Source organism: Bufo gargarizans, chromosome 1, assembly GCF_014858855.1.
Source record: "Bufo gargarizans isolate SCDJY-AF-19 chromosome 1, ASM1485885v1, whole genome shotgun sequence".
Taxonomy (NCBI): Eukaryota; Metazoa; Chordata; class Amphibia; order Anura; family Bufonidae; genus Bufo; species Bufo gargarizans.
Genome location: NC_058080.1, coordinates 666,722,709 through 666,748,554, shown reverse-complemented (window position 1 = coordinate 666,748,554; position 25,846 = coordinate 666,722,709). Strand labels below are relative to the sequence as shown.

The window sequence follows — 25,846 nt, the reverse complement described above, 5'->3', positions numbered from 1 at the left end:
AACCTCGACGCGCGTTTCCATAGTGAGTCTCTTTATATATCCATGTCAACTATTGTTTACATAGTGATTTTCACCTGAGAATCTCACTTCCATGGTTTGCTGCTTTCCGGTTTCAATGCCATGTGAGGATACGCTGTGCCTTTCCCCTGCTATCAACAGGGCAAATTGCATTATTCGTTTGTAGATATTGTGTAGTAACTGCATATTGGACCATTTTGGTCACCTTTAAATGCACATCAGCACTTTACTTTGGTACCTGTAAAATGTGTCATTATTCATTGACACTTTGGTGAACTGTGGCGTCCGTGACCCTGTGCTTCTCTGCATTCTTGTAATTCTGTAGTAGCTCCATCTTTTGTATTTTTATCAATAAATTTACATTTTTATACCATTCCCCACTTGTTAGTTTTGATAAACCCTATGGTCTCCTGGATCTCCCCGCAATGAGAGATCCAAAAATACAATAGAAGAAAAATCAATGACCATAGAAAGTTTAATGGAGGGACACAATTATTTAAATACTCCACAAATGACATCAAATCTTCTGCATCACCCTGCCATACCCACAAAATATCATCGATAAAACGCCCATACCATTTCATAGATGTGGAATATGGATTACTGTCCGAAAATAAAAAAACTGTTTATATACATTGGCCACAGAAGGAGAGAATTTTGCACCCATTGTGTGGGTCTTAGCGCTATCGTTTTTCTTCATGGCGCTTTACACTTATATTGAAAGCAATACTAAAATGCCTGAAAATTTGCCAAGAGCTACAGCATGCTGCATTTTTTAAAATAAGCTAGAAAGACAAACACCAGGTGCAAAAAATGCTTGTGTGTCCTGCATTTTATATTTCATATAGACAACCATGCTGGGGACCAAGAATTAGAATGGGTGCCATGCAGGGGCACAGCTATAGGGAAAATGGCTGCTTTCGGGCCTGAATTCAGAAGGGGCCCACTCAGAAGGAGGACTAAAAGATTTTGTCAGGGCCCCCTCAACAGTATCATACAATGACATTACATACAGTATATATGTGTAGGAAATACACAGAGAGGCTGCTGGGCCTGGTCTGAGAAAGTCATCTGGACTAGCCACAGGGGTGGGTGTTTGCGAAGAGGTTGCGGGATGGGGGGGGGGGAGTCTGGGCCGGGGTTCAGGGCGGAGCATTCAAAACATTTCTGTGGGGCCCCGTCATTTCTGGTTATACCACTTGTGCCATGCTAGGCACTAGGAATAAAAATGAAACCATGCTGGGTAACAAGATTTACTGAGGTGTCATGCATGGCCCAAGAATCATGGGGCTATCTTGAACTTGGAAAGGGAGGGGTCACCATGGTTATGTGTTTGGGCTGTGGAGATTTGCTTAGAGTACCAAGGCTGGTTTATTAGTTCTAGTCTAAGCACGGTTGTGTGTGACACTTTATCCTGCATTCTTTATACTTATTTTCTTTGAGAGGAACATCCCCATAAAATACCACATTTCTGCACATATTTCGGTGGTTGGTTCGAAACGGATTATGATAAATCTCATCTCTTTTGTATCGATTTCTGTATTTGGCTTTTTCCACAAACACTGCATGAGTTATTCCTCTGTATATCTGTTTTACCCATTTGTTATAATGTAGTTATTAAATTGGCTGTTCGTCCTACTGTGTATGCATTTTTTTAATTCACAACAAAAAACTTTCCACAAAAACAAAACAAAAAAACCCCACAAAGGACTGCAACTTTACATATAATCTCTTTTTAATGAAACAATTAATTTTATTGCATTAAAAAATAAAGAAAATTACAAAGACGGAGCAGTAGACATATAAAAAGGCACAAACCAAACATTGTGTAGCCTATTCAGTGATGGAAGAGAAAGCAATGAACCGAACTGTATTGCTTTTATTCTTCCAAGACACATACCACAGCACTGAGGTGGCTAAACCTCTGAACCTAAAACAGCTATCATCACCCCGATACCTCACTGCCAGAGAGTAGAATACAAGGGCCAACATAGGCAGTAGTGCATTAATTCAGAAGTCCAGGTCATGCAATGTTTACAGTAAATAGTTTCTTGCCATTTATAAATTATGTTTTACTAAAAAGAAAAAAACATTACAAAATTCCCCAAAAATTCACCTTTGCAATGTTACTTTGAAGCCATCAGCACCGACAATTTTTTTTTTAAACTTTTTTGTCACACTAGATTGACTGCTGTGAGCGTAATAACACTACAAATAAGTATCTTTTTTTCTTTTAACTTTTTTTGTTGCTTTTTTTTTTTTTTTTTTTTTTTAGATTCAGCACTTTATAAAAAATATATAACAATTTTTATAGTGTATTTTATTTTGTCAGTGAATTTAGAAATCTAGTAAAATTGAAAGCATTTATATATTAACCTGTGTCTCCCACAGAAAAATCAAATTACCTGTAACATGTGCAGTACAGATGCTAAAGTGCAACCACGCACTGCTAACTCCTTTCAGTGTGGGACGGTTAAAATCTCAGGGGAGCCTGGATTTCCCTGTCGTTGAAGGGGTTAAAGGCACCTTAAATACAATCAGCTTAGAAATTTTGGCTAACTTACTATGGTATTTTTTTAAAAATTCAAAAAGATTTTGCTCTCACAAGGACTTGAATTAATATATTAAATAAAAAGAAATTACAAAAAATAATTTTGAAACTGATTTAACCCAAGCGTTCCCATGTATTTAACCTGAACTCATTTATATTATTAATTATTTTCCATAAAATTTCCTGTTTAGAAGAAATATGAGGAGATTCACATTGACTTTTGCCTTGTCAAACATTTTCATTACAGCAACACCGTCGTACTGCATTTGCAGTAGGTCCTGAAATTGAGAAAAAGGAGATAGTCAATATATTCTATATACTGTACATTTATGTGTAAATGTGCCGCCACCTGATGAATGAGCAAAATGCTTGTTTATAGGGTGAAATTATCTTTCATGCAGCTCATTAAATCACTGTTTCTGGGCAGCAGATCGTGCTGTGTAAATAGCGATCCGCTTCCTAGAAACAATAACTGTATATGGGGACGAACGACGGCAATAACCATCGCTCGTCCCTATACAGCGCAGGCGATTGTTGCATGTAAATGCAGCTCTTTACCGTGACTGATGAGCAGGCAATTATCTGGAAGGAACGGGACCAATAATTTCCTGCTCAGTTGGTGTGTAATGATCAACCCCATTAAATCACTGCCTATTAGGGTTGATCATGCTGAATAAAACAATACCTTATTCATGCTTCTATGTGACCCATATCCAAGAAAAGTCTATTTTTATTAATATGCACATTACCTTCTTGGAGCACTGAGGTGCCAGCCCGAGGCCTAAGAGCACCAGTTTGTCAACACCCTGCAGTTATGGCTATTCCCCCTTCCCCTGGATTGACAGGGACACACATCTTGTCTGGCCCTGTATTCTTACGCCTGCACCAGGGTTCTCTGTCTTGGCGGAAGGTATCTGCTTGGGTAGCAACCAATCCACTGTGCATGCACAGAGACAGAGAACTATGGCACAGGCCCAAGAAGGTATCATTTTACTCAGCATGATCAATCCTACCAGGCAGTATGCCTAGTTTAATAGGGTTATTCATGCTGACAAATGCTGTTTAAATAAAAATGTAGTAAGACAACAAATGCTATTTAAACACCTGAGTAAGACAACCACGATATGTGATGTCTTTATGTGCTTAAATAGAGATCCCCATGAGATATTTATGGCACATATGTGGTTCCCTGACCCCAATTCTGCCACGCAAGGTGGGCGCAGGCTGAATGAAGGTATGGCGGTGGATATATGCAACACACTTCAACCAAGTCACGGAAAGTATTCAGAGCTCCTTGTCTGAGAAGACGGGCTAGACACAGATACTCTTCCTCAACAAACAGGTTTTTATTATCTTTCACTTGTCGAATAATTTATATTCTATTCTTAATGTATATAATACCTGAAAGTGAAGCTGGACCTTTTCCATCTCCACCCCGAGAAACTTTGCCTTCACTTCAAAATCACCAACTTCATCTCCAGGTGTGATGTCAAAGAGAACATTTTTAAATCTGAAAGAAGATAATTGAGTGAATGTTTACTTTGCTCCCATCCTAATCAACAATTTAATTCATATAAAGAAAAAAACATTTGCCATCTCACATGTCAAATCACTGAAAATAAGAATTTATTTCATAAGAGTGACCATGGATAGATATCTGTTGAACTTAAAGGGCATCTATCAGATTTGTACCTATGAAATTGACTGACCTGTTACATGTGCGCTTGGGATCCGTGTTGGTCCCATGTTCATATGTGCCTGCGTTGCTGAGAAAAATGATTTTTTAATGCACAAATGAGCCTCTAGGAGCAGCAGGGGCGTTGTCATTACACCTAGAGGCTCTGCTCTTTCTGCAACCGCCGCACCCTCTGCACTTTGACAGGACCAGGCTGTGAAAAAATCATCATACCTGACCCTGTCAATCAAGGTGCAGAGGGCGTGGCATCTGCAGAGAGAGCTGAGCCTCTAGGTGTAATGGCTCCTAGAGGCTCATTTGCATATATGAAAATAAATTTTTTCTTTGCAATGCGGGCACATGAACATGAGAACGACACAGAGCACATGTAACAGGTCATACAAATTTAAAGGTACAAATCTGCTGACAGGTGCCCTTTAAGAGTTCCTCATGCAAGACAATTTCTCATGCCCTCTGAGTAGACATGTCGTCTGCTAGCAGTTCCGTTTTTAGATCTTGAAGATTTGCATTAATACTATTGAAGTGTAGACATGGATTTTCACTTACTTCAAAACTTAAGATCATCATTCATTCACGTGACAACACATGATGACAGACTGTAAAACTGTCCTCCATGTACACTAGATTGTTGGCCGATCCCACCAAAATTGGGTAAAGTGTGTTTCTCATATGTTCTAATTTTAGTTCTTTTTGTTTCTTTGTTGCATACTTAAATCGTTCATCAACCATGACATTTAGAAATTAACCACAGCCGTGAGTAAATTTGACATTGAAAAACTCTAAGGGTGCATTCACACGACCATATGTATTTTACGGTCTGCAAAACACGGATTCGCTAAATATACAGATGACATCTGTGTTGCATCCGTTTTTTTCCCCTGACCCATTGTAACAATGCCTATTCTTGTCTGCAAAACAGACAAGAATAAGACATTGTTTTTGCAGGACTGTGGAACGAACATACAGATACATTCTTGTAGCCCCATTGAAAAGAACGGGTCCGCATCCAATCTGCAAAACAGGCGGATCAGATGCGGACCAAAAATATGGTCACGAGAATGTGACCTAAGAGTACGGCCACACCTGGTGTGAATGCTGAGAAATCTCTTCAGCAGAAATGCATGTAGAAAATTGGCAGCGTGTACAGGACGGGCACAGTGGATGTTACACTGCATGTTTCACTTGCGTCTTTCAACCTCTTTAATGCAAAGGCAGAAAACAGTGGAAGGCCTACTTGGTATTTGAGTCACTTGACTGCTACTCACTGATTGGTCTGCAGGCCTTCTATTTCCAGAATGACGCCCTTTTCATGTAGTCTCGCTGCTGTATATTTCAGGGTGGAATGCTTCATTTTCTTGCTGCTGCCGCCTTTCTCTTCTCCTTTCCCATCCACTTTTATAGAACGCCTTGAATTCCTGTGTGAAATGAATTATAAAGATACACAGGATAAGATCAAAATGTCATAGTGTTATAATTTTCCGAATACCAATCCCAAATTTATAACCAAAACATCAGATTCAACATCTGCAGTTCCCTGCGGGTCTGTGTTCTCTTTGACTTTTAACCCAATTTACCACTGTTTCACGTATAAATGGGGGCGTTTTATGCCTCCTGCGCTGCTGGAGGATCTGCTTAATTTATCCACGCGGCTATAGATGTCTGTCTTCATTTGCACCTGAAAGCAGGCACAAATGAAGAGAAATGTGGTGGACCAGCTAGCCCCGTCCACTCCGGCCCTTCCACGCTACCTTTTCGGAAAGTGGCAAGGGTGGTACAGAGATGCCACTTGCAACAAAATTTGCCGCAAGTGGGGTTTAAAAAGTTCGCAAATGCAAGGTCTGCACTTTTTTTTTTTTCACAAAAAAAAAAATAGGATCAGAGAGAATGATGAATCTCCCCCTGTGGGTAGACGGTAGACTACCATAAACTGGACTGCGGGATCTGTAGTCAGAGGTTGAAGGCAACTACATGTTTTTTGAATTTGATAAGATTGTGCTAAAGAACTGTAAGATATAGGGCTCATGCACACAAACGTATTTCCTTTCCATGTCCGTTTTTTTGCGGACCATATGCGGAACTATTTATTTCAATGGGTCCGCCCCCAAAAAAAAATAATGAAGTTACTCCATGTGCATTCCATTTACGCATGTCTGTTCCGCAAAAGGGTAGAACATGTTCTATTTTTGTCTGCATTATAGACAAGGATAGGACTGTTCTATTAGGGGCCTGCTGTTCCGTTCAGCAAAATACGGAATGCACACGGACGTCATCCGTATTTTTTGCCGATCCGTTTTTTGCCGACCGCAAAATACATGCTGTCGTGTGCATGAGCCCATACTTGGAGCATACTGTAGGTGGTAAAAGTTAGATTGCAGAAGACCTCACTGCTGGGACACCTACCATGATTACTAGTACAAGGGTTTCCAAGTACCTTGCTCCTTCTCACCAGCAAATGGTAGCTCCATACAAACTCCTCTTCACTATGGACATGGTGGTGAAGAGGAGTGGCGGTCTTTGGATCCTTATGCTAGAGATCAGTGAGAACCCCATCGGTGGGCCCTATCACTTTAACATATATCAACTATCCTGTGGAAAACCCCATGACAGACATCTGGCAGCAACCTTGGTTTTAGAGTGTTCATACAATGTGTACAATGCGGTCAAAAACTGTAGAAACTCTTGTCTAAAATTATGGCGCAGTGGGAAAGGATGCCAGTTTCTTGGGTTCAATCGCTATTAGATCAGTAGTCCTCATTTAAAGGGGTATTCCCATCTGGACATTTATGACATATCGATAGCATATGCCATAAATGTCCAACAGGTGCAGGTCCCACTCTTATGCCAGGAATGAGGCCCCACCTCGAATAGAGCGCCACCTGCAAATGCTTGATTTTCTACATTTACTTCTATGGGACTTCTGAAAATAGCCAAGCGCTGGCTCGGCTATTTTCTGGAGTCCCATAGCAGTGAATGGAGGGGCGGCCATCTATGTGTCCTCTCTATTCACTACTATGGGACTTCCAAAAATAGTTGTGTGGAGATAGGAGTGGTAGGACTTGCACCTATCAGATATTTCTGGCATATCCTACCAATATGCCATAAATGTCCAGATGGGACAACCCCATAAAGACATTTATACAAGTGATGCAGTTCTTGCATGTGCTTTCCAGTCATTGGTAAAAAAAAAAAAAAAAAAATATATGCTGGCATCCAAGGAAGTGCTAGAAGTTCTGAAATACATTAGCCTCATAGAAGACCAAACTTAACCTTATGCCAGAAACACCTATTTCATCATTCAGTGCAGGACCTTCATTATACAAGTGAGTTTTTGCCTCCAGGTCTGGATGCTAGCCATATTCATCTGAATGATTTTACATATTGAAACCTCTTCTATATCTTTATCTATGTACTTTGGGGGTGTAGGGTGGTCCCCCTTCCTCCTATCCTCTTTGCAGAAGCTGCACATAATAATGAACATACGTAAACAGAACATACTTCCTAGTTAGGTTGTCCAGACACGTCTTGATGTATGTGTTGTAATAAGTGATCTGGTCTTCAAAGAACGCGGTCTTGGAGTTGAGGGCATTGAGCGTCTGCTGGAGCTTTACAAGTTCAGCTTTTCGCCGTTGCCTGTGTCGCCTTTGGTTACGGATGTCCTGCATGGATATGGCAAAAAAGAATATACAGTTTATATTACATCAGAACATCAGATTTAAAGCTATAGGTTCTACTAATAGTTTTGTGGCAAACAATGATCATTAGGAGAAACTGTAATAAACTAAAGGCAGTGACAAATAGACCTTGCTAACGTGAAGCAAACATTGCCGTTACTTTGTAAATGGATGCCTCTGATGAAATAACAATTTTAATGATCATGCAAATTAGTAGTTCTGTGCACGGAAGTCCCCTCCTTCAGCCACCCAGCCCCTCCTTTTGAACAATGATTGGCAAAACCAGTGATTAAAAAAATCATCTTGCCTGGTCCTGTGTTCTTGTGCAAGCAACTGCATATTGGCGCATGCGCAGTAGACTTGTTTTAATCCTGGCAGAGACTATGGGTTCTACTGCACATGCGCCAATGTGTACAGAGCTTGCTTGAGAAGACAGGGTCACGCAGTATGAAGTATCCATAGTTGCCAACAGTCCCAAATTTGCAGAGACTTCCCCTAATTTTCAGAGAGAGTCTCTGCAAATTCGTGGTTAATTTACCAACTGCAGTGTTGTTAAGTATGAGTATGCAATGCCTGGCCCCGTCAATAAACATCTGGAGGGGGGGAGGGCTGGGTTAATGAAGGAGCAGTGGCAACATCATCCTTGGTGCATGAAACTACTAATTGGTATAATCATTAAAAGTGTTATTTCAGCATAACAATGGCAGCAATATAAAAAGCAAAGACAGTGTTTGCTTCAGATGAGCTAAGCCATTGGTTAATTAGAGCTACTCCTGATGACAGGTTCCATCTAAGACAAATATGTACCTAGCATACATCTAGTTTTTTGAATCTCTAAGTCTGCTGCCTCCATCATAGTGTATAACCTGGAGCTGGGACCAACAAAGAAGTGAAAGAAGCATGTTCAAAGGATGCAATAATAGTGATTTTTTTTTCCCACCAAATTTAGGAATATATCCCAGAAACAATGTCATTTTTATTCTGGCGAATAATTCTGGTGAGATTTTTAGATAAGTTATTGATGCTTGAATGACTCTTTGTCTTTTTTTTTTTTTTTTTATGCGGGTCAACACCTCTCAACCTTTCCTCCTTATACAGAAAGCCCTTTGTGCCACACTCAAGATCAAATAGTCTATTGCTCATCCTAAACCATTCTTAAAGCTGCCTTTTTATGTTTTAAGTGGTGTCACAGTTACAGCATCTTTTAATCTTGAATTTCAAGGTCTCTAGATTTTTCAGCTGACAGAACTCAGGAGGGACGGACTGATTTTTAACTACGTGTATCACAAAAACTGATGAAAATTTTAAATAAAGACCAATTTAAAAAAAATGATTTATTTTTTTCCCCCAAAAGAGTAAAATTAAATAATAAAAAAGCGCCCTCAAGGTGTTCATAGCCTTTAAAAACGTCAAACGTGATGCACCTCTTTTTGATATGAGATTTATGGCACAGAAGAGATATGGGTTGTGGATATTGAAGCCTTCAGAACTTTTGAAATTAGAAGCAACAAAAAAAAAACTGGGGACACATTCTTAAATTAAGGAAAATATGAAAACGACAACAAGAAAAAAAGAAACAAAATTCTTTTTGACGAGAATAAAATGATCCTAAAGTTATATGGGGGGTTTATCATCTCCCTGAGCCAGAAAAGAAGTCAGTTTGCAACTTTTTACATGCAACTTAAAAAAAAAAAAATTGAAACAAATGCCTTTTCATGCCACCCTCACCACTTTTCCTAAAAGGAGTATGGCCAGCTGCTGCAACAAATTTATCTTTATTTACACCAGTTTTCTGATGCAAATGAAGCCAGAAATCTACGTCAGCTCAGAGCTGTAGCTCAGATTTCTGGTTAGGTGCAGGAGGATGCACCTAATTTACGACGAGGCCTGCGCCTCATCTTCTGGCAGCACAGGGGATATCAAGCAACGGCCGGTCTTGATAAATCTCCCCAACAGAGTCTACTGAAAGTGACATTAAAAAAACTGCTATATGAAGAGACAACGGAGGATGCAAAAGACCTTAAAAAAAAATGTTAGTAGGTGAAAGAATCAATAACTATTCCCAAAAACTTACAGTGAAGGACATGTAATACAGGGATGGACAGTGATACCAATAAAAATAATCCAGGTAAGTGAAGGGTCCAGTATATCAGGCATAAGTAGCAGCGACAGCATAAAACCACAAAATATATACAATTGGCTGGAATTCCATATTTTGCTCACATAATTATGAACATCCGTCCATACGGCTTGGATAACCCACTTAAATGACATGTAACATATATACCTGGAGCCCTCTGATACTGACCCAAGCCGAGATCTCCATGAATTTGTATGGTGATCTACATCTGGTTTTCATAGACTCATGAGGGTTCCAATGGGGACATTATACAGACATCTAAAAACCAGCTTATGGTGTCCTCATTTTGGAATATTCTCTACGCCAAACATTGATAGTCTGAGTAGATTGCACATTAAAAAGTTTTTCTGGGATTTTAAAACTGACGGATATTGTATCTATCATTACAGGTCATCAATATCACATGCCAGACCTACGCTGACCAGCTGTATGAAGAGGCCACGGCACTGCAGGAGCGTTTAAGCCTCTTCCTAGGCCATATAACATCACATTCATTGGTCACATGGCCTAGGCGCAGCTCAGCCCCATAGAAGTGAATAGGGTTGAGCTGCAATGCCAAACACAGCCATTATCCAATAGATGCCACTGTGCTGGGTAGGTTGCAAGGAGGTTGTGGCGCTCACCATAGCGCTGGTGGGTGTCTTTGCTACCTCAATCAGCTGATCGGCAAAGGTGACAGGAATCTGACCACTGCAGGTCTCATATTGATAGGCCAGAAATACGAAAATACAGGACAAGCCCTTTAAGGGAATATTTTTGGAGTCCTAACAGATGGGGTAGTTAGTGATGAAAAAAGAACCACCAGACTGTACATACTGCATGCACTGAAGGATGCAAGCAGAGCATAGACTTCTCCTTGGTGTGTGTGTGTGTGTTTTTATATTGTAAGCCCCCAATATATACAGTGGTGGAGGTAAGGGATTATAATACATGTAGAATATGTTGATGCTATAATCAATGAGAAATCAGTAAGAAAGGAAACTGCAGAACCTTCGCAATCTCATTGATGATTTCTTGGTACTTCATTTCCTCTGATACAAGTCCGGCCTGTTCTAAAACGCGGAGATTTCGAAGGATTTTTCTTTTCTTCTGTTCCAAGGGAAGCTGACCATCTTCTAAAACAGACTGACTCCTCTTCATTTTATCTGGTGTCCTAGCATCAAGAGCAGCACGTTTCTCGATAACCTTCAAGTGTTCATTTTCCTATAAGCAAAGTGCATGGAGATATTTAGTGAGCTAGTCTACACACAATGGCATACATCTGGAAGAGGATTTTGGCAAATTTACACAAATAAAAAGTTTTTTGGTAAAGTAAAATTATTTATACTGAATATATCTAACATGACATGAACATCTTTGCCAGTTCTCTGCCCTTATTTCACTTACAATTTGGACTTCAGCTCTGCTTCAAGCCTCTAACACAAAAAAAATGCATTTAAAGGCTATGTACACGTTCATAGGCAATTTTTTTCATAATTGCATTTTACTCATTTTTGGCTAAAAATATTTTTTTCAATTGACCTGTATTAAAAATATTGAGCCGTTCTGTCACAAATGGTTAACTGTTTTTCTAGCTGTGGGACTGGTACTTTCACTTTGTGTCAGTCATCTAATAAACCATATCTCTAAACTACTGAGAGGTCATAAACAGTTATTTAAGCCACATTCTTATCAGTTAGATAAGAACTGAGTTATAATGCTTGTTTATAAGGTCAGATACCAGAGATTAGGAGCCTGTTAGCTCCTAGTCTGACGAAAAATACTGAAAATCTAAAAGGGAACTACTAGAGCATCTCAGCTATGTACAGAAAAAAGGACTCATTTTAAAAATAAAAAAAACAAATAAATAAATATTTTTAGCTCAGAATGAGTATAATGCAAAAATAAAAATAAATGCCCCTAAAGGTGTAAATCGCCGTTGAATGCAAAAGCGCAGCCTAAGGTTAAGGCCACACTTTAGAGTTTGTTGTATTTTGCTGAAGTCTTTGCAAAACTGCAAGAAAACCGATTTGTGTAGACACATCCAAAAATGGAAAGTATACAACAACTCAACTCATATTTAGCGTAGTGTCACACCATGCTATTCCACATCTCGGCCTATGTTATTAATCATATTTTTCTTAAAGAAGATTTCTAAGATGCAACATTGATGGGCCATATGGACCAGTCTCCTTCGTTCTTCTGATGAGTTAGACCCTCATAGGTCACATAATGATGACCCATCCTAAGATTAATCATCACCTCTATATCCTGGAAAATATCCTCATTTAACTGAGAAATGTATTTAACTGCTTATAACAAATTATTAGTCACATTAATTATATTACCATTTAATTATTCTAATTGAGTTAATTTTAAATGTATCAACCCTGGCGTACAGTAGAACTGGCTTCCAGTTCTACTGGAAGATTCCATCTTTCATTTTTCAGAGCTCCTTTGGAGAATGAAAGGTGGAATCTGATTGGTTGCTATGGGCAACTAAGCCAGTTTTCTTTTACACCAGTGTTGCAAAATCTCCCCCAAAATGTTTATTAAAATGCATATGAAACAGCCATAACATTAAACCACTTGGCTAATATTGTGTAGGTCGTCACCATGCTGCCTAAACAGTCTGACCTGTTGTGGCATGGACTTCACAAGATCTCTGAAGGTGCCCAGTGGTATCTGGCACCAAGACTAGCAGCAGATTCTTTCAGTTCTTGTAAGTTGTGAGGTGAGGCCCCCATGGATCAAAGTTATTATTTCAGCACATCCCACGAACTCTTGATGGAGTTCATATCTGGGGGACTTTGGAGGCCAACTAACCACTATGTTATCTTACACCATTCCTGAACAGTTTTTGCAGTGTGGCAGGACACATTATCCTGCTGATAGGACGCCAATGCCATCAAAAATGTATTTACGTTATGCACTTATTTAGCGGTATTATATTCTGCAGCACTTTACAGACATTAGCATCAAGCTGTCCCCAATGAGGCTCACAGTCTAAGGTCACTATCAGTATGTCTTTTAAGTGCGGGAGGAAATGGGAGAACCTGGAGGAAACCCACACAAACACGGGGAGAACATACAAACTCCATGCAGATGTTGTCCTTCATCAGATTTGAACCTAGGATCCCAGCACTGCAAGGCGTGCTAGCCGATACTAAATAAATAATAAATACTACTGCTTCGAAGGGTTGTACTTGGTCTGTAACAAAGTTTAAGAAGGTAAGTAGCAGAGAAGTCCAGCATTCATAAAATGTTTGGAAGGTGGTAAGTGTCATATTCAAGATATCCCCAGCTGAACACTGCACAGAGTATTACATTACTCCCACTGGCTTGCCTGCTTCCCATAATGTATCCTTGTGCTAGCTCTTCCCCAGGTAAGGGATGCATATGCATCTGGCAGTCAGATCAGACAGGCTAAGGGTCCATTCAAACGTCCGCAATATGGCTCTGCATCTGCTCCGCAATTCCGCAATATATCCTACCAGGCTCTCCAGTAAAACGGCTAGGGCGGCGCTAAAGCACGCTCATCAGAGCCGATGACATCACCGAACACATTGCCGGGCGGAAGTTTCCACCCGACAGTGTGTGATTGTAAACAAAAGAGCCCTTGCCCTGCGCGATTTAGCGCAGGGCAAAGGAGAGCATCCGAGCATGAACTGCTCCGATGCTCAAGTCAGGGGGGGCTGCCGGGGTGAAAATATGGGTATGTCCGGGTTCAGCTCTGAACCCAGACAACCCCTTTAACAGGTGACATTGTGACGAGACAATCTTCTTCACTCCACTTGTCAGTGGTTTTAGTGTCACAGCTGATCAATTGTATCAAGTGCTCACAGGACTAACATACTGAGTTAGACATTATTAATAATAATTACATTAGACTGGATAAATAAGTAGCAAGAAAATGCAAATAATCAGTGACACATGACATGATTTACCTGTGGCACAGAAGCTGGCGTTTCCAAGATTTCTAAGAGTCTTTCCCCCGGCTGTGTACGAATAACATCTACTATTAACTTTTTAGTCCTGCAGGGGAAGGAAGAAGTACATTTTGAAAAACACTGAAGGCTACTTTCACACAAGCGTTTTTTGCGGCTCCGTCATGGATCTGCAAACACACTTCCGTTACAATAATACAACCACATGCATCTGTCATGAACGGATCTGGTTGTATTATGTCTTCTATAGCCATGACGGATCAGTCTTGAACACCACTGAAAGTCAATGCGAGACGGATCCGTTTGTGTCAGAGAAAACCGATCCGTCCCCGTTGCCTTACATTGTGAACCAGGACGGATCCGTTTGGCTCCGCTTCGCCAGGCAGACAACAAAACGCTGCACTCAGCGTTTTTTTTTTTGCCTCCAGAGCAGAATGGTGACTGAACGGAGGCAAAATGATGCATTCTGAGCGGATCCTTTTACCTTCAGAATGCATTAGGGCAAAACTGATCAGTTTTGGACCTGCTTGTGAGAGCCCTGAACAGATCTCTCACAAATGGAAAGTAGCCTAAAAGACATACGGAATGCGTAAAAGTGCCCACTTATTACATAGTCCAGGAAAAAAGGTGTAGATGTGAAAAAGAGATTAACTCCAGAAATAGTTTGAAGCATCAGTTTATACTTGGAAGTGTCTCAGCGTTTGCGGCACATTCAGTGCACCCAGTACCGTTACTTGCTCAGTGCTTTTACACCATGTTTTTATTTTATTTTGTTTCTGTAAGGCTGTAAGTCTTCTCATCAAAGCTTTAGCAGCATTGCAAAGGAGAATCTGCCTTCTTCAGTCTTCAGTTCTACTGAGTGCTGAAGACTTCTGTGCGTAACATACAGATGTTTCCAGCCTCAGTCCCTGACTATGCATGTGCCCTAACTATAACTATCTAGAAGGATGGAGCCAGGCGAGGTGGCCTTCTGGTGCATGCGACCTCCTTAGAATGTTCCCTGAATCGCATATAAATTCCTGTGGCCAAGGTGATCAGGTCATTCAGAGTGAACAGACGGCCACGACCAGCTTAATTTTCCTTAATCCGGTCAGAAAGGCCCTTCCAGAACACCGCCAGTTGAGCCTCATTAGATGGCGTACTGACCCGCAGACAAGGAACCGTTGACGTATATATCAGCTTGCCTATTTGACTTGTTACACACAGGCGTCTTCAGTCCTCAGTAGAACTGATGCCAGACACTCCAGTTAGAACTTTGCTAAGAGGACAAAGTAAAAGGGAACTGTAAAATGCTTGATTTCCCTAGGCAGGGCCTAGACAGAGACAAGTAATAGTGCCATGTTTCTGCACACTTTACATCTGATAACTGGGGGGTCTAGTCACACTTTCATTTGGAAACCCTTCTAACAAACAGGGATTTATCCTAAATGGACAATCCCTTTAAAGATGATGTCCATGGGCTGTGTCTGTAATTACAGTTCGGCTGCACATTTAAAAGGGGATGAGCTGCAATACCAGTCACAGCCCATGGACAAGTGTGGTGCTGTTTGGGGAAATAAAAAGAATGAAATAAATAGACCTTCTAATGCCATATAAATTCTTTGGTCTGCAACTACTGGACCCCACAGGATCTTCATGGACAGATGTCTCCAGCAGTGAAGCAGTCCGGGACATTTTATGGAAATGTTATGAGAGTTACTGACCATTATTGGTTACACTGTCGGAAAGTATGAAAAATGTGTGCGTCCTTGAAGTGCTTTACCACTCACGTTCCCATGTAGTTTGTTTAGTTATTATAGCTAGGAGAGGAACGTCATATCCAGATACATGGGAAAGTATGCAAGCCACCCTCTGCTCAGTCATGTCACAAAACGATACAGTCATGTCAGTCACCACAAAGATGACATTAGAAATGAACACCCTGCTTCTTAAATACACATATGGTCTCACGTAGTTATTCGTCAGAAATGAACATTCATGCTCAACGCAGATGTCCTGATGTGGGATTTGTTATTTAGCGCTGCTCCATAAGACAACAGCGACCGTGACCTTCTTAGCAAAGTTTCCAGACGGATGCTGCTGGTATCCACTTACTTTTAGCTCCAATCAATGGCGATAACTGCAAATGGGTCTGTGGCACCCAAAGTGAAAAACCGCAGGGCAAAGGCAAAACCCGCCATGTGAATGCAGCCTAAGACTCTGCTTACATCAGCATGGTGGTTTCCATATATAATGAAAGCCGTAATGTTTTGCCTGATCTGTTACACGACCGGCACCAGTAGCTCACTGACTTGTGGAGTGCATCGAGCTCTACAAGGGTTTCTGCCAGGCAGGAAATATAGTGCTGAGCGCAGCATGTAAAAACACTTAATTAAAGGGGGATCGGTCATTCCGATTTTGGACCATTATCTACAGATATACATCAGCAGTACTTCAGATATGGGGTCTAGATCACTCATTATTATCTTCCTACTGCCCTCCGTTTCCCCCACTGTCAGCACTCAAAGCTGCATTGAAATACATTGTCAGGACTGCCGTGCAGAGGAGTCCTCCCTATTATGTTAGCACAGAACAGCAGTCCTGACTGTGTATTTCAGTGCAGCTTTGGGTGCTGACAGCGAGGAAACCAGGGGCAGTAGGAAAATAAAAAATAGTGATCTGGACTCTATATCTGTAGTACTATGTAATACTGTAAATAATAGTCCAAAATCAGGGCGGCAGATTCCCTTTAAAACACTGGGCTGTCACAGATCAAAAAGTAGAATTACATGTCAGCCATTCCTGTGGATGTTCTACCATGGGGGGAGACTTGTTCATAGACCTTTTGTTTTCCTACTCTGGGTTATATTGGCGCACTTCAATTTTAAAATGAATTCCATATTTAATGACTTACTTGATCATTAGACTCTTCATATCTTTATCTTCTCCTTCCCGCAAATCAAACTTGCTAGTTAATGAGAGGGATATCTCTGTTTTTGCCATTTGACTTAAGGTATTCTCTTTGTTGGGATCACTGGAGTCCACTGCTCCCTCACCTGCCACGAAAAGTAATATAATAAGATTTCACTGCAAACGTCAAGGGTTTACTAAGATTAGTATTATTGACTTGTGTTCCACCCATTCCTCTCCTCATAGAGGTCAAGAACTACAACATAATATACAAAATATATACATGCATCCTTTGTTAAGTTTGCAGAAAAAAAAGTTTGTTCACAGAGGCCTCACACAGAATAGCCTATATAGCTGTGAGTATAAGTAAAACACATTGCTGTCTGTGGCCATGCTCCTAAAGGTGCATTCACATGACCGTAGTATTTTGCGAATCCGCAAAACACAGATACCAGACTGCACATGGTTGCAACTATAATAGAAAATGCAGTTGCGGACAAGAATAGGAAATGAATGATAAATAGAAGTGGGGCACTCTCTTAAGTATAGGGATCTTTATTACAACAATATATGTAAAATACAATAAAATTGATATAGTAAGTGAAATGCAATAGAATTAATAATCAATGAAGTAGATAAACAATAAAATCGGCAGCAAATAAAACAGAATTTTGATTCTAAAAATGGTATTAAAATGATATTAAATAGCTAACATACACATTGTATATGTTAGCTATTTAATATCATTTTAATACCATTTTTAGAATCAAAATTCTGTTTTATTTGCTGCCGATTTTATTGTTTATCTACTTCATTGATTATTAATTCTATTGCATTTCACTTACTATATCAATTTTATTGTATTTTACATATATTGTTGTAATAAAGATCCCTATACTTAAGAGAGTGCCCCACTTCTATTTATCATTTATTCCACTTTTTTCAGACTGGGTGTCGTCTGTTAGTGGGAGCACCTCTGGCAGTCCCCCCCTCTTTCTAGTGCGACATTACTTTATATTCTATTCAAGAATAGGAAATGCTTCATCTTTTTTTTGCTGGGCCAGGGAACGGAACCACGGATGCGGACAACACGCGGGGTGCTGTCCGCATCTTTTTCTGCCCTTTGAAATGAAATGGGTCTGCACCCGTCCCGCAAAATTGCAAAATGGATGCGGACTAATTCATACGGCCGCCTGAATGAGCCCTAAAGGTTACATGGGTCAAGGATCAAGACAATCATCAGACATGAAAGTTTATATAAATGCTCATTCCCTGCATAAGGGTACGGCCACGTGATCGGGTTACTGGATGCAGTTGTGGAGGATTAAATCAGGAATGGATCATAAATGGAGTATTAAGGTCAGATATGACTTCTCTTTTATTTAATTCACCCCTGGTTTTGGTTTTCAAAACTGCATGCAGAAACCAGGTGGCCGTACCCTCGAGGTGCTGCCAATCACCTGACAAACGAGAAAACTTGTTCGTTGGGTGATTGCATCTTTAATACAAATGATTGTTTATGGACAGCCCATTGCCCTGTGTAAACAAGGAGGCAATTCCTACAAAAAACAATCTGTATGGGGATGAACAATTGTAGTGGCGATCGTTCATACCCTAAAAGAAAAAAATCAGTACTGCAGCACTACTGCGGCTCAATGGTCGGGAATGAGCAGATTGTTTCCGATCACTGTCATCAGCTATAAGATAGTTATAGGCCCTTTATTGAGTTTAATAGATTTGCTTTAACGTCATCAGATACACCACAATCCACACAACTATGCAAAATACTTCAATTGTAATACATATTATTATTATTCTATCCGCCTCCAAAACAGCCTAGGGCAGCGCTATAGACCACCCATCTGTGCCGGTGACGTCACCAAGCTCACAGTTAGGCGGAAGACTCCGCCTAGCATAGTGATGTGAAGCCCAGTACGTCACTGGCTGTTGCAGCGCAAGGCAACGGGAAGCATCGGGGCAACCTTTGGCAGGTGGGTTAAACTTTTTCTTTCCTTTCTTTTAAAAGCCTCTCTGCTCTCTTGAGAATGTTAACTTTCACTTAAAAATAGCTAAGACTTACCAGTAAGCTATTATTATATACAGTGAAGCTTCTCCGAATACCTTTTTAAGAAGACCACCACTGATCAAAAACGGATTTTTCTGTGGCAGATTTGTACAGTAATTCCCTTATATCTATGTATTTTGGCCATCTTTATAGCGTAGACCCTACTCCTCTACAAGGCCATTTACCTCTACTGCAAACTTGGGTCATTGTTTCACAGAATATGTGACAGAGATAAATAGCTAGCTAATATTCATCTATACTTATCTTCTCCCCCACAGAACACCAAAGAGGAAATTACTTGACGGAAACAAACCACATAGGCACAAAAAAGATGTTAAATGCAACAATATATATATTTTTTATTTTTTTTACCAAGAAAAGACTCGACGTCAGGCACAGTACCAAGCGCCTCGAGAAGCTCATGCAGAATGTCATTGTGGTCAGGAGAAATCGCATCCTGATGTTCTAAAAGCAGCTACAAAAAAAAAGAAAAGAAAAGAAAAAGAAAACAAGGTCATATGCCTTTGTTCATATGTAAAATGTTGACTGCTATACAAAACTAGAAATATGTCAACTACATTGTTGTGACAGTAGGGTACAGATAAAAAGGGATATAGATATCACAGCTTAAAAAATTCATTCTCTGGATGGAATGATATCCGCAGGATAGCGCTCCTTCTCACACTTGGGGTGAAGCAGTTGGTCACTGACAGTACTGCCCAATGCTTTCACGGTCTCATGCATGGGATGGGAATTATTCTCCAGCACGGAGATCATCTTGGATAATATCCTTCTCTCGCCTACCATCTGTACTAAGTCTAGGGGGCTCTCTCCAGGATGAAGCAGGTCTTTCTAATCAGTTTGTTGAGTCTCTTCCTCTCCCTGGTTGAGATGCTGCTACCTCAGCAGGCCATTTAGAAGAAGATGGCTAATGCCATTACAGAGTTGAAAAAGGGCCCTAAGAAGTGCCCTCTGCACTCCAAAATCCCTCAGCCTCCTAAGAAGGTAGAGCTTGTTGTGAATCTTTCTGTATACTGTGTCCATGTTATCTGCCCAGTCCAGCTTATTATTGAGGAGCACACCCAGGTACTTATAAGTGTTCACTATCTCAATGTCCGTCCACTGGATGTCCACTGGTTTATGAGGATGTCTGTGCTTGTGGAAGTCTACCACCATCTCCTTAGTCTTCCCAGCATTGATACTAAGGTGGTTCAGATGGCACTAATCTACAAATTCCTGGGTCAGTTCTCTGTACTCCATGTCATCCTCATCAGTGATGAAGTTTACTATTGCTGAGTCATCAGAGATCTTCTGTAAGTAGCGGGTAGATGATCTCTACCTGAAGTCTGCAGTGTACAGTGTGAAGAGGAAAAGAGCGAACACTGTACCCAGAGGTGCCCCTGTACTATAGATCACAGCGTCTGACACACCGTCCTGGGCTCTCACATACTGAGGTTTGTTTGTCAGGTAGTCCAGGATCCAATTGGAGAGGAGGTGGTCTACTCCAACAAGATCCAGCTTGTCTAAGTAGCCCTGGCTGTATGGTGTTAAAAGCACTGGAGAAATCAAAGAATGCTATTCTCACAGTGTTCCCTGGTTTCTCCAGGTGAGAAAGAGCTTGGTGTAGAAGGTGGATGATGGCGTTCTCCACCCTAATGCCAGACTGTTAAGCAAACTGGAGGTGGTCCATGAATGAGCTCACTAGAGGGCACAGATGTGTGAAAAAGGAGATTTTTGTATAACTTACCAGTTAAATCTCTTTCTCGCTCTTCCTTGGGGGACACAGACCTTGGGTATAGCTCAGCTCCCTAGGAGGCGTGACACTAAGTAAAACTGTTAAGCCCCTCCTCCATCAGCTATACCCTCAGCCTGGAGATAGAGGCTACCAGTTGCGTGTCCAAGTAGTGAAAGGATAACAACCAATAACGGAAACAACCAGCCAGCAACCCAACGGGGCGCCAGACCATAACCCTGTAACCAAACACAGAAGGGTGGGTGCTGTGTCCCCCAAGGAAGAGCGAGAAAGAGATTTAACTGGTAAGTTATACAAAAATCTCCTTTTCTCGCCCATTTTCCTTGGGGGACACAGACCTTGGGACGTTCAAGAGCAGTCCAAGAAGGGAGGGACCACAAACCCAAGGCGGAACACCACCAGAGCATCAGGAAACCGCTGCCTGCAAAACCAGGCGGCCCAACGCAGCATCCGCTGATGCATGCGTATGCACCCTATAGAACTTTGTGAAAGTGTGCAGAGAGGACCAAGTGGCTGCTTTGCACAACTGTTCAGCCGAGGCCCGATGCCTCTGCGCCCAGGAAGCTCCGACTGCTCTGGTGGAATGAGCAGTGACGCCAAAAGGCGGAGGTCTGCCCTTGGCTCGATAAGCCTCAGACACCGCCAGTTTAATGAAACGGGCAATAGCCACCTTGGAGACCGCCAACCCTTTGCGCGAACCCTCCGGAACCACAAACAGGGAGTCCGTGCGCCGAAAGGACCCGGTGACCTCCAAGTAAATCCTCAACGCCCTGACCACATCCAGACGGTGCAGTTCCCGTTCTCTGGGGTGGGAAGGAGAGGGACAGAGCGACGGAAGGACGATGTCCTCATTGATGTGAAAGGCGGAGACCACCTTTGGCAGGAAAGTCGGGACAGGCCGAAGCACAACCTTATCCTGGTGGAAGATCAGGAAAGGTTCGGAGCAAGAAAGAGCCGCTAACTCCGACACCCGTCGGAGAGACGTGACGGCCACAAGAAAGATGACCTTGCAGGACAGAAGGCGAAGGGAGACCTCCCGTAAAGGCTCGAAGGGGGCTGATTGGAGCGCCGAGAGCACCACATTCAGGTCCCAGGAAGGAACTGGAGGGCGGTACGGCGGAACAGAGTGAGCCACCCCTTGTAAAAAGGTCTTAATTGGCCCTAGAGGGGCCAGGGGACGCTGGAGAAGAATAGACAGCGCCGAAATCTGACCCTTCAGAGAACTGAGGCACAGCCCCAGGTCCAGACCCGACTGGAGGAAGGACAGGATTGTGGGAAGAGAAAACCGGAGAGGTGGGATGCTCCGGGACTCACAGAACCCCAGATAGGACCTCCAAACCCGATAGTAGATCCTAGAGGATACGGGCTTACGAGCCCGGATCATGGTGCGGACTACGTCCGCGGAGAAACCCCGTCGCGTTAAGACGGCGGTCTCAATAGCCACGCCGTCAAACGTAGCGAGCCTAAATGCTCGTGGAAGATCGGTCCCTGAGAGAGAAGGTCTTCCCTGGAGGGCAGTGGCCACGGTGCGTCTGCCAACAGCAACATTAGGTCGGCGTACCAAGACCGGCGGGGCCAATCCGGGGCGATTAGAATCGCGGGGACGCCCTCTGCCGCGATCCTCCGAAGAACCCGTGGCAGGAGGGGAAAAGGAGGAAAGACGTACAGAAGGGAGAATTCGCGCCACGGAAGGACGAGCGCGTCGGCGCCGTATGCCTTCGGGTCCCGTGCCCTGGCCAGGTATAGGGGGACCTTGTGGTTGAATTTGGAGGCCATGAGGTCCACGTCGGGGCGACCCCAGCGAAGACAAAGGGCTTCGAACACCTCTGGGTGCAGGGACCATTCTCCCGGGTCGATGGTGGACCGGCTGAGGAAATCCGCCGCCCAGTTGTCCACCCCCGGGATGTAAATCGCAGATAAGGCCGGCACGTGCGTCTCCGCCCAGAGGAGAATGAGGGTCACCTCTTGCATCGCTGCAGCGCTGCGAGTGCCTCCCTGATGGTTTATGTATGCCACAGCCGTGGCATTGTCCGATTGGATCCGAACAGGGTGGCCCCTCAGCAGATGGGTCCAGTGTCTGAGGGACAGAAGAATCGCCCTCAGTTCCAGAATATTGATTGGAAGTCTGGACTCCGATAGAGACCAAACGCCCTGGACGGACCGGGGAGGGAAAACCCCCCCCCACCCCCGTAAGCTGGCATCTGTGGTAATCACCAGCCAGTTCAGTGGAAGGAAGGACTTCCCCCTTAGAGGGATATGCAACCACCAGCCGAGGGAAGCTCGAGCCAGGGGAGGCAGAAGAAAGGTCCTGTCCAGACTCCTCAGTGATTTGTCCCAGGCCGACAGAATTGCCCTCTGAAAGGTGCGGGATCGGAATTGTGCGAACGGCACCGCTTCGAAACAGGCAACCATCTTTCCCAACAACCGCATGCTGGATCTGAGGGAAGGGCGGTGATGACGGAGGAGACTGCGAACCGACCCGCGAAGGGCCAGACGCTTGTCCGACGGAAGGCGGACCTCCGCCAACTCTGTATCCAGGAGCATCCCCAGGAAGATCAGCCGTCTGGAGGGGGTAAGGGAAGATTTGGGGTGGTTGATAATCCAACCGAACCGCGTCAGGGTCTCCAGAGTGAGTTCCACACTGCGGGATGTCTGAGAGAAGGAGGGTGCCTTGACCAGGATGTCGTCCAAGTATGGGAGAAGAAAAACACTTCTTGAACGTAGAAGGGCCAAGACAGGGGCCAGGACCTTGGTGAACACTCGAGGAGCAGTCGCCAGACCAAAGGGAAGGGCGACGAATTGGAAGTGATCGTCCCCCACCGCAAAGCGCAGGAAGCGGTGATGACATGGAGCAACCGGAACGTGGAGGTATGCATCCTGAATGTCGATTGAGGCCATGAAATCCCCTCTTTCCAGGGAGGCCACTGCGGACCTGAGAGACTCCATCCGGAATCTCTGCAGTCGGAGAAAACGGTTCAGGCGTTTTAGGTCCAAGATCGGACGCACTGAGCCTTCCTTCTTGGGAACCACAAAGAGGTTCGAGTAGAACCCCCTGAACCTTTCCGTCGGAGGCACGGGGGCGACGACACCCTTGTCCATTAGAGAGTGAATGGCCGCGAAGAAGGCGGCCACTCGTACGGGATCTCGCGGAGGACGGGATCGGAAGAAACGGTCTGGCGGAATGGACGCAAATTCGATTTTGTATCCGCAAGATACAATCTCGAGCGCCCATGCGTCTGAGATGTGGGCCCGCCATACGTTCCTGAATAGGAGAAGGCGGCCCCCCACCCGGGTGGGTGGGGGCGCACCTTCAGGCAGAGGGCTGCTGGCCTGTGGGAGCCCGTGCAGGCTGGGACTTGCGCCAGGTAGGTTGCGTCCGAAAAAAACGGCTTCTTGCGTCTATCCTGGGCTGGGCCAGAGGAAGAAGAACTGGCCGCGGGTCTAGACCCGGTGGGCTTGCGAAAGGACCGAAAACGGGACGAACCAGCGCGACCACGGGGGGCGCCCATTGGCCTGGACTGGGGGAGGTGAGTACTCTTCCCACCCGTGGCCTCTGATATAAGTTCGTCCAGACGGGTTCCGAACAGGCGGGAACCCGTGAATGGTAGGCCGGCCAAAGAGCGTTTGGAAGCGGCGTCCGCCGCCCAAACCTTCAGCCAGAGTTCCCTCCTGACAGAAACTGCCAGGGCAGAGGAACGGGCAATGAGGGCACCCGCATCAAGGGAGGCCTCACAGACGAATTTTCCGGCCTGAACAATTAGTTGGGCTAAGGAACGGAGGTCCTGAACAGGGACGTCCGACCCTAACTCCCGTTCCAGTTGCAAACCCCATTCAGAGACCGCTTTGCCAACCCAGGCGGAGGCAAAGACCGGTCTAAGGGCCGAACCAGAGGCAGTAAATATGGCCTTGGAGAGGGATTCCGTACGACGGTCCTCAACAGACTGGAGGGAAGATCCGTCCTGTACAGGAATAGTAGTGCTTTTGGACAGGCGAGCCACGGGAGGATCAACCTTAGGCGGGGATGTCCACGTGGTCACAGAATCCGCTGGAAAGGGATAACAAATGTCCAGCTTTTTGTGGTGTAATAAAGCGGACGTTAGGCCGAGTCCAAGCCTTGGATACCACAGAAGAAAAATCAGCGTGTATGGGAAAAACCTTGGAGGCCTGTTTGGGGCGGAGAAAGGACACGCCGGCCTGTTCAGAGCTGGGGGGGTCATCGTGTAGCTGAAAGGTATCACGGATGCTAGTGACAAGATGCCCCACCGCGGACGCCAATTTGGACGGAAGCTCTGAGTCCATGTCCACGTCCGAATCCGCCAGTTCTCCCTCAGAAAGCGTATCCCTTTGAGAGGATAGACTTGACTGAGCTCGCACGCATGGCGGAGAGAGCGAAGCATCTGGAGAAGATGTGCGCTCAACCCTTGAACGTTTCTGAGTATGCCGGGCCCTGGAAGATTCGCTGGGAGGCAGGGAACCAGTGGGGGCGGCAGAAACGGTAGTCCCAGCGGGTGCGACAGGGATTGTGGCAGCCTGCGGGAGAGGCGGTCTATCCACGAGACGGCCCACTACGTGTGTAAGGCTTTCCACCGCCTGAGACAGAGACCTAGCCCAGTCAGGGGGTTCAGAGGCACCGGGGGGCGCAGCGGGAAGCGGGACCTGACATGCAAGGCAATGCGGCTCAGATTGCCCACGCGGAAAAAGTTCCTTACAGGCGGTACAGGCATGGTACCAGGGTTTGGGGGCACCTGTGGGATCTGACATGCTGAAGTGTGGTTGTACTCTAATATAGAGACCACAAAGGGTTATAGCAGCTATGACCAGGAGGGTTAGGAGAGGGTTAACTGTCCTACCAGTGCCTCAGAAGAACGTCAGGAGATGGCCCAGATCAGCAGCAGCAGAGAAGCAGTGAACAGCAGTGAGCAGCAGAGAGCAGCAGAGAGCGCCCACAGAAGCCGAGCGATGTACACAGGAGGTTAGAGTCCCCCACCGTGTCCCAGCTTCCTGTCAGGAGTGAGGAAGCGCGGGAAACCTCAGCAGAAAGCGCGGGGAACAAGCTCCGCCCCCTCCAGCGCTTGAAATGTCTCCTGTGAAGGAGAACGTAGCTCCGCCCCCAAAATGACGCGCGGAAGCCCCGCCC

At 44.1% G+C, this 25,846-nt stretch overlaps 1 protein-coding gene across 2 annotated transcripts in view; it reads right to left on the bottom strand.

The window, feature by feature from the left end:
* Positions 1–1,735: 1,735 nt before the first annotated feature.
* The window catches only part of IQGAP2 (IQ motif containing GTPase activating protein 2), a 340,563-nt gene continuing 316,452 nt past the window's right edge, over positions 1,736–25,846 (bottom strand). For both annotated transcript variants that reach the window (XM_044276088.1, XM_044276089.1), the window contains 8 exons: positions 19,329–19,431; positions 16,896–17,037; positions 14,003–14,090; positions 11,067–11,279; positions 7,761–7,921; positions 5,531–5,680; positions 3,971–4,079; positions 1,736–2,847 (listed from right to left, as the gene is read on the bottom strand). In XM_044276088.1, coding sequence (XP_044132023.1) covers positions 2,734–2,847; positions 3,971–4,079; positions 5,531–5,680; positions 7,761–7,921; positions 11,067–11,279; positions 14,003–14,090; positions 16,896–17,037; positions 19,329–19,431 — 1,080 coding nt within the window. In that variant the 3' untranslated portion in view covers positions 1,736–2,733. The remainder of the gene's footprint in view (positions 2,848–3,970; positions 4,080–5,530; positions 5,681–7,760; positions 7,922–11,066; positions 11,280–14,002; positions 14,091–16,895; positions 17,038–19,328; positions 19,432–25,846) is intronic.